Source organism: Lygodium microphyllum, chromosome 19, assembly GCF_053477565.2.
Source record: "Lygodium microphyllum isolate KBCC chromosome 19, Lygodium_microphyllum_v1.1.10, whole genome shotgun sequence".
Classification (NCBI taxonomy): Eukaryota; Viridiplantae; Streptophyta; class Polypodiopsida; order Schizaeales; family Lygodiaceae; genus Lygodium; species Lygodium microphyllum.
The window spans coordinates 71,406,058-71,415,316 of NC_141153.1; the positions used below are offsets into that span (position 1 = coordinate 71,406,058).

A 9,259-nucleotide genomic window follows, 5' to 3' on the forward strand; every position below is an offset into this window, starting at 1 on the left:
AAAAAGGAATTTCACCTTGTTATGTGCAAGGCACGATCAGAATTTAGTTAGACAGAATTTCCCACAGATCAGAATTTTGATGAAACATCTGGTGGGCAATGCAAGATCAACTATGATGCCCCTGCGGATTCACGTGTGATGCATGTTTCACATTAGAAGATGCACTGTATGCTGCAGCCAATGCAACTGAGACTAACGTCCTACACTCAAGCAGACAATAGAACCATAAGGGGTGATGGCAGACACATGCGCACACACACAAAACGGCACTAACAAATGCAAAATCTAAAAACTTATATATCTCTACCAATGTCTGGAGCCCAATTGTCTACAATAACCATTTTTGGTAGCAATACAAAAACATTTTAACTCAAAATTTTTGAAGGAATCTTTTAATCAAATTTTATACATGCCATTCTTGTAACTAGAATTGTAAAGTTCAAGGCTTTAAACCTTCTTGAAATTTTGAAGGTTTTTTAAAAACTTTTTTGCAATTCATGTTACTTTAAACCTCAGTTTTTGGTGAACAAAATGGCTGGACAGGGTGGTGATTACTGCATTACATTTTGGCCATGCTATCATCGAATCAATATGACTAACTGATCAGGCCTCCTGTAAGATATGCTTTCCTAAGACAAATTAGACTAGAGAAGGATAAGGCTAGCTATCAATGTGGAAGATTGAGTGGGTATCAACTACAGCACTTTTGAGGTGCACAAGCCCAGCTAGGCCAGGCAATCATTAGTACTTTAGCATTCACCATAAGCATTATTTTCCTGACTGACTGGCTTGGCACCGTAAACTCTTTTAGGATTAGTAATTACAATTGTAAAGTCAACTGACCTCCCTGCACTCTGCAGCCACCTGTGACACAGTTTACTGCATCTGCATGACAGTAAGCTCTATGTTAGATCGGAAAGCTGGGCAGTACTAGTTCTAAATTGATCGGTAGGAAGGTAAGAAAGACTAATCTGACTAGTTAAAAACTCTAGAATACTGTGTCTTGGGGGATTCTGTTGAGCTAGGGCGCTGGGGTAGTGTCTGCTGAAGTTCACACTGCCTCTCCTAAAAGTAGTCCACATAACAGTAAGCTTTATGTCAGGTTAATAAGCTGGGTTATATCAAGGAACCGTCCATGTTGAAAGAATACCAGCTGTAACTTTGGCTATTGTTTATAATCTTGGTACTGCAAATGTGTGATTTGACATATATGTTGTAGAGTGTGAGCCATATGGGGATCCTGCTAAGACAAACATCAGGAGGGAAACTTGCAATCATAAAGAGTTGTTAAACCTCCTGTATTCTGTAGAATAGATCCTCATCAACAATTTGCATTAAATTCAAAACCAAATTACAATGCATGTTGATTTCTTCTCTTATCTTTGTGGGGAATGCAAAAACGACATGGTTTTCCTCTTCTTGTATCTCATAAAGACCTTCAAAAACGTCTCGCAAGGCCTTTAAAGCACCTTGAAAATCCTTTGTCCCTCTAGGAATTATATTCATAGCCAGCATACCACCATCAAGGAGTGCTATTCGAGCAGCATGAAGAAATGTTTTCTGGAGAAAGGGGCGAGGGGGTGAAATCAAGCCTAAGCATGGATCTCCAACATTCACATCCACAACAATCACATTCACCCGTGGATCAGCATTATTATTCTGTTCATGTGAAAGTGCACATGATCCACCAATGCTTAGCTTATCCCAATCACTTTGCTGTTCCACAGGTACTAGGTTGTTCTGTATGGCTTGGTAGGCAATATTGAACACAATATCAACCCCATCACTCAGCTTAATGTCCAGGCCTTTTTCTTCTTTAAGCCCAAAGTGGTTGCCAGCAAGCTCCAGAACTACATTATCCAGGTCAACAGCAATCACATGAAACCCAAGATTCTGGTGCAAGAAAATAGGTAAGGCTCCTCCACCAATGCCAATAGACAATACTTTCACTTTCTTCCCAGCCTGCATGCATGCCTCTAAAACAGGTGAGACAAGGACAAAGCCAGCAACAATGGGAGGTAAATATTTGTGCACTAGTTTAGAATGATCAGGTCTCACTATAAAATCTGTCCCTGTCATGATCTCTTTCAGACCTACATTCGATGCAGGCTGTCCATTTTTCCACAGTACAGTGATGGAAACTTCTGTTTGAATCAAATTTGGTGTTTGTTGAAATCGCATCCGGCGTCTCAGTTTCCTACTACATGGCATGCCGCCATGAAGATTGAAATCATGCTCTCTTATCTGCCTTTGGGATATAGAGGCATCCTCTGTTTCTGAGGAAAGCTCCACGTCTTCTACAATGATGTTGCCACATAGCGGCGAATATACACACTGTACAAGCAGCCGTGTTCTGACAAGGTCGTCATACAAAACAAAGGGATCCCCCATGGGTCCACTGGAGCACAGACACCGTGGAAAAAGGGTCTCTAAGAGGGGAGAAACCCCTTGCTTCACAAGATCATCGTCTTCATCAAAAATGTCTGGGCAAATATCATCTTCACCCCCTTCTTGCAAGCCTGTCAATGGATGCAAAAAACTGCCACTGAGCATGCTGAGGATTTCTTCGCCTTCTCTCAATCTCCTACTAGGACCGGAGGAGTGACAAATCAAATTATCATCTTCATAAGAAATACCTGGACGAAGATCATCCTCACCCCCTTCTTGCGAGCTCGTCGATGGATGTCTGCTGCGCTTGGTGCCAAGGGTTTCTTCACCTTCTCGCACTCCCATACTGGCAGTGGAGGAGCGGCGAAGCACAACGAGGCGTGATGCCGACGCAGAGAAGAGGAGCTCCCACAGGCCATTGTCAGTGCTGAAGATCCAGTCAGGTTCGCGCAGGTGAGGGACCAGGATGGCGGCGAAGGGTCTGGCGGCATCGAAGTGGGAGGGGCAGTCGAGGAGGGACACAGAGAGGGTGATTGTGGATTCTTGTTCACTCTCCTGCTTCTGCATCTGCATCTGCTTCGGCTTCATCTTGTTCTTCCTCTTCTTGGTCTTCTTGCTCGTAGAAGGAGAGAAACCCCATGAGAAATGAACACAACGGCCTGGATGGAGAGCTTTGAACTGCGAAGCTTCTGCGACCATGGATTCTTTGACAGTCTGCTTGGTACGATAACACTGAAACGATAGAACAATACTAGAATCTTGAGTAATGCAGGTTCTGAATAACGATAACATCGTTGGCTTCTCCATCGGAGGGACCCCATATCTAGCTATGTATAATGTAACGAACTATTCCTCGACCGACCTTTCAAGGTGGCCCCAAGGGGACTCGTCCGACCTGCCACTCCTCTTAGGACGATTCATGGGGGTCTCGAAATTGCACAATGAAATCCCCTTGGAAGGGTCTCAATGCAAGGTGCATCATGGAATACCCTGCACAAAAAAGGCACACGGAAACGTAACACGACACGAAAGCAAGTATATAGGCTCAAGAGAGTAATAATAGTATGTAAAGACAGTAGAATGACCCTTCTTGCGGGCTATCACATGATGAAAAGAAGGTACAAGTTAAAGGCACTCGGCTTGAGGGATGACTTGGAATTGAGCTACGGGTGAGCGAGGAGCTATCAACGGACATCCATCACTCAACTCAACATCGTGGGTGAGGGATTGGGTCTAGAGAGATCACTATATCCCTCATGCACACCTCCCCTTGTTGCAGAACACTTCATCCATAAAGAGTAAAACCATGTTATCTCTGAGATATATGAGATCCCAACAACTCAAACGAAGAATCCAACATGACAGAACTTGAAATTTCAAAACTTTGGGAGCCTTAACAACAACTCACTATCAAGTCAATTAGTGTCTACCCAATCTAGGTGCCTTGCCCTTTGACTCAATTACAAATTAGGAGCAAAGGTCTTTCAGAAACTAACTACAATTATCTCCACCCACCACTTGATTACAACTGTGGAATGAGTCTTCTACAAGACTACAAGTAAATTATTCGGCACTTCACCCTTTCCTTCATGCATAAGGAAGAAGGGAACCCAAAAGATCTAGTGTGTGTATCCTAAATCCCCATTTGGCTAAATAGCATGAGTGCGCAGAGCTTCCAATTGGTGCGAGCTTGATGCAAGAGTTCAAACCAGTTATGCCAAGCTCAAAAAGCAAGAGTCCATGCAAGGACACCTTACCAAGAGAGAGAAGTGCGAAGTCCTTTGGAGAACTTGTACCTCTTGTGATGAGAGATGCAAAGTCAGGTGCTTGCACCTCCCCTTGGAGAGCTGGCCCTTGATGACCTCATTTTCTATTTAGTCCATCTTGGTGACTTGAAGATACGTCATTGTTGTGACAAGGCAGTATATCTTCTAGCATAAAAGGAGAGATTCCAAGTAGTTACACCTCCTACTATCTTCCTTCCTGAAGTGCCCTTGGAGACATGGGTCTTCACTTTGCAACACTTTGAGGTTTTGACCATACAACATCACAAGTAGCATGTCATTATACCCTTCAATGCAAGTTCATTGAATCTTGTCTTCCACTCTTCCTCGTTTCACCATAATTTTCTTTGGGACAACATGGTGAGGGGGAGTCTTCTTTTCTGGAACCATCTAGCATGCCATGGGGCAACATGCCATTTAGCCCATCACCCGAGATCATGTGTTCGCATGTCAACTATCCTTCCTCACTTTGTACTATGAGACAAAGTGTGAGGAAGGCATCCACTTGCATGAGAATTGGGAGTTGGGGAACTTGGACAAAGTGTGATAACTTGATGTTTCATGGCATCATGTCATCGTGCATGCATAGTGAGGACCATCTCCCTCACTATGAGAACCACTAGGCCTCTATCACTCGATTTCATGCTTGAGATGCACAAGAAGATGAGGTGGCCATGAGAATTATCTATCGATGTTGCACCTACCTATATAAGGGGGCGCTCGTTGGCCAGGAAAAACTTGAGATAGCATAGAGGAGTCAAATTCATTCAACATTCTATGTCAATTGTCTAGCTTGATTTGCAAGAGTCATCTCCCTCGCTATCATAACTTTGAAATGTTCCACAATGGCCTCATTGAACAAGTAGGAACAAAAGTATTTGAGTGGGTCAACACAATGTGTTTGAGCGATCTGACACTTCACTCCTTACTTAGACCTTTCCATGTCTAGATCAAATACATTGGCATATGTAAAAGCAAAGTTATCACACCATGCTCTTTTCTCACCATCTTGCTTCATCATGAGCTGAATCCCCTAGAAGTATTTTGGAAGATCAAGCCTCCATGACCTTGCATCATCATGCACCCATCCAACCACAATGATTTTGTCAAGTAGGTTGCATCTCTTTGGGCCTAAAGTTGGAGTGGGTTTCATAGCATAAGTGGACTTGACTTCAATTTTTTGAGTCTCTTTGAACACAACCTTCATTCTAAGTATGGGGCATATGTCATCGCACAACTTAGCCTTTTGGGTTCCATTCACAAAGATCCAAACTCCTTGATCTGACCATACTTGGAGCATCTCAACACACTCCTTCATCTTGACATATGAGAGACTCTCTACTCTCATATCAACCATTTGAGCACAAGTAGTTAACACCTCAACAAGTTCATAAAAGTGGGTCAAAATATCTTCACAAAAGTCACCCGTTTTCTTCCATTCACCGACTTGGTTCTTGTATGTAACGTGTCCACTTGTTCCCTTCAGGACACGTCTTAGCAGTCCATCGGAAAGGAGGTCTAGAAAGCTCCGCCTGGCACTCCCATGGAATGTTACGGGGTTTGCGATCTAGGACTTTCCGCGTCTGCTACGTAGCGGAAGTATTCTGGCCGTTCCCACTTAGGACCGACCTGAATCAGGGTTTCCCCTAATGGTCATTTCCTAAATGGCAACTAGCGTCGAATCCCGAGCGAACTACTTTACGCAGAAACGCCAAGGCCGAAGAGGATTCACGCTGCACTTGGTTCAAGGAGAATGGGAAACAAGAGGGATGCAAGGCTCGATCTCTCTGCCATAAGGCATAGTCCCATTCCGTTCCCCTAAAACAGTGTAAACCGGGATTATTATAACCCAAACTCTAGGTCAGCGCCCTTGCTATTCATTTCCTTTGAGAAGATCTCCTTGTTGTCCATTACGATTGAGAAAAGTTCGCGGCCAACCGGGACCACCCATCCATAGGATGGACCCATGGCCACATCCACCGCACTTTCCTCAGGTTGTTTTAGTTGTCTAATTGCCTACCACATTTAGTTGGATATGTATCAAGCAACTTTCTTAATTAGTCCATTAGGCACCAGTTCCTTCACGTAATCTTAGCACTTGACATAGAAAAGTAGTGTCAAACAAGTTCCTTTTCAATAGGTTATCATATTTATCTTTGGAATACATTCATAAAGTCCAACCTGTAGGCTTATCCATAATCTACCCGAAGGCTATCCAGCAATCCACATGGATTACTAATCCAAGATTCCGCCCGTAGACTAGTATGTGGGCCTCGAGATCCAATCCCGAGTCACGTTGGCCTCTTGTGCAAGGCCCGAAAGGCGAGGGATTTACGGCCAGAGCCCCCCCTGGCACCCAAGTGTCCTCCTGCTCCAAGTAGCGCTCAACGGAGAGACCTCACACGGCAGGTTCGGTCCACCTTCCCGGTGCGGCTAACAACCCCCTTGGTTAGGGTTAGGCAGACAGTTGGGGGTAACTGAGGTTGCCTCTCCCTTCACGCCTTCAACCTGAAGTTTTAGATATCTTTTTTTATCCTTTAATTCCTTGAGCAAACAAAGCAAATAGTGCTCTCTAAACTGTTACAAGCACAATCATTTCCAGTGGTCGTTAATTTGGCCATCTACTAAGGAGTGAATCCTTCTCTCCGAATGCATCCAGCATTCGATCCGGGATCAATTGCAACTTGGCAAGATCTCCAAGGGTTTGTTTGTTAACCCGTATATCCTTGGGTTAGGGCCGTACCCTATTAACCCAACTTAACCAATACCTTAGGTTCTATTAACAGTAAATCATGGCGACTATGTTGCTCCAAATTATTGATTGGTCCTTTGCTTCTAAGCAAATATTTAATTCCCTTATCTTGGTCACTTTTCCCAGGAAAGGTGCTATATCAGGACGACTACTCATCCTCTTGCAAGATAAACTTGCGCAAGAATCTGCCAATCTCATTCCAAGGAATTGGCCATTCTCTTGTAATCAAACCACAAGATCTTGCGACGTTGCAACTTGTTGCACAAGTGTCGCATCTAATCCATGGGACTATTTCACCCATCGAACGGCGTCTTCTAATCACGGAATCATGATTAGATAAGAATAAGGTTTAGGGTGTCTTCATATCCAATCCATTTCCGATTGCACTAGACCGACATCATCATCCTAGGGGTTCCAACTCAATCCGAGTTTCATCTTTTTAACGAGTGATCTTTAGGGCAGAAACCCTAATTCGTTTCTTGCAAGTACATTCAATTGTCCCTACATTCCGTGAATGTGGGCAAGACTTTAGGGTATGAGAGTTTCGACTTGGCAATAAGTGCGACTAGGTCAAGTCCTTAACGTGCTAAACCCTAATTAGCACTTGGAGTGATTTGTATCGATTTAACCATCCTAAATGAATCCTTTGCGGTTTAGGTGTTTTGGGTAAACCAATTTACTTGTCTTATGACAAGGACAAACTATTCCTAAAGATATTGTCTTGATCAAAGAGGGGAAAAACTAGTTGCATTATGTCATAATTCATGTAAACATGCGATTCATTTCCTCTAGATTCGCAATCCCTAACTTTTCTTGTTAAGACCAAGCACATGTTAAAATTCGCATAACTTCCATTGATCCTACTAGGACATGCATTCATGACTCATGCTACTAAGCTTGTAAGTTTTATGTTAAACAAACCTTGTAGCCTTTCCCTAACTTCATTTCTGAATGAAATATTCGTACGCTGATTGAGCATTACGCAACCTTTCCTAACTACTATGTAGTTGAATGAGATTTATGCCAATTGACTAGAGTTAACCTACTTCATGCAGCCCTAGAATCATTTCCATGCCTTGCAATTTCTTACGGTTGTTAGCAACTTTCTTAATGAATCATTATGAAGAAAGATTTGTCTAATAATGCGACATGCGATTTAATCTTTCCATGCATAATCCAAGGTGTACTACAATAATCTCGACTTTGTAATGATAGTCATTAGTTGTTCTAGATTCATTACTTTGCAATGCACAGAAGTAACTTGCTAAAAATGCATAGACATCTTTCGTTCATTCCATTGAAAAATACAAATGACCAATCTTCAATCGTGAGTTATTTCTTTTAAAAATAGCCAATGTAATTCATTTGCATCAAACTAGGTGGGTTTGACAAGCATAAGTGCATCCTAATTCCATGAAATAACCATGCATAAATGCAATACTTCGACGTAAATCAAAAATAGGAAGAAAACTTGGACTTGTGGGTTCGGTGAAATATCCACATGAATATTGGGAGATGATCCTCCTACGGTTGCGCCTTGTGACTTTTTAGGGGCCATCGTGAATTCAACCTCCGGTTAGCCTTCGTGGATTTCGAACTTTTTGCCTTGGCTCACAGTCTTATGATCTTGGCCCGTCTCCCTCATACACGCAATTCCCTTTGAGGTACGGCTTCCTTGACCGAAGCACCGACTTGCGGAAAAAGGGAACTCTAAATCCCAAGCCTAGGGTCTTATGGGTGATTGGTGGAAATGCCTTTTTGCTTAATTTCTTCAAAATCCTGGGGGTTTGAGGAAATCCTCTTCAATGGGCTTATGGGGGAAATCGAGTGGGACGGGGCTTAGAGAAACCCCTCTTCTTCTTTACGAATAACCCGGCCTAGGGCCTTAGTAGCTTCCTTTGCTTCAAAGCCTGGGATGGGCTTATTGAGGATCTAAAGGGAAGGGCTTTAAATCCCACCTACTAGGGAATGGCTTGTGTGCGATCCAAAGGGAAGGGGACTTAAAAATCCCGAGGGTAAAATGGCTTTATAGGGACTCCACGGGAAGGGGGGTTTTAAAGCCGGGGCTAATATAGCTTGTGTGGGAATGCAATGGGAAGGGGGGCTTAGAGAAGCCCCCTTAGAAGCTTCTAAGAAGCTTCTAGGGGGTGTGTGATGACCATGTGGAAGAAAAGGGAATTTATGGCTACGTGGACGATGAGGATCTTGATGGCGGCCGTGAGTAGAATGGCGGCAGGAACACTAGTTGGCAGCTGGGGGTGTTCTAAACCAATGTCTCCCTCTCTTCCACGGCGCAGCACAGCGTTTTGTCACTCTCCCCTCCTTCTTCCACACA

General features: G+C 43.5%; 1 protein-coding gene across 3 annotated transcripts; it reads right to left on the reverse strand.

Moving 5' to 3' along the window:
- Positions 1 to 392: 392 nt before the first annotated feature.
- LOC148020013 (uncharacterized) lies at positions 393 to 3,399 on the reverse strand. Of its 3 annotated transcripts, none has more exons than XR_015694905.1 (2): positions 977 to 3,216; positions 393 to 885 (listed from the first exon to the last, which is right to left on the reverse strand). XR_015694905.1 is itself a non-coding variant. In XM_087700266.1 (2 exons), the coding sequence occupies exon 2, from the start codon at positions 3,085 to 3,087 to the stop codon at positions 1,288 to 1,290; it is 1,800 nt and encodes a 599-aa protein (XP_087556392.1). In that variant the 5' UTR covers positions 3,088 to 3,120; positions 3,251 to 3,399; the 3' UTR covers positions 393 to 1,287. The 3 variants fall into 3 exon arrangements, 2 of the variants coding, with proteins under 2 accessions (XP_087556392.1, XP_087556393.1); XM_087700266.1 differs by adding an exon at positions 3,251 to 3,399 and having other exon boundaries at positions 393 to 3,120; XM_087700267.1 differs by having other exon boundaries at positions 393 to 2,519; positions 2,637 to 3,216.
- Positions 3,400 to 9,259: the final 5,860 nt, after the last annotated feature.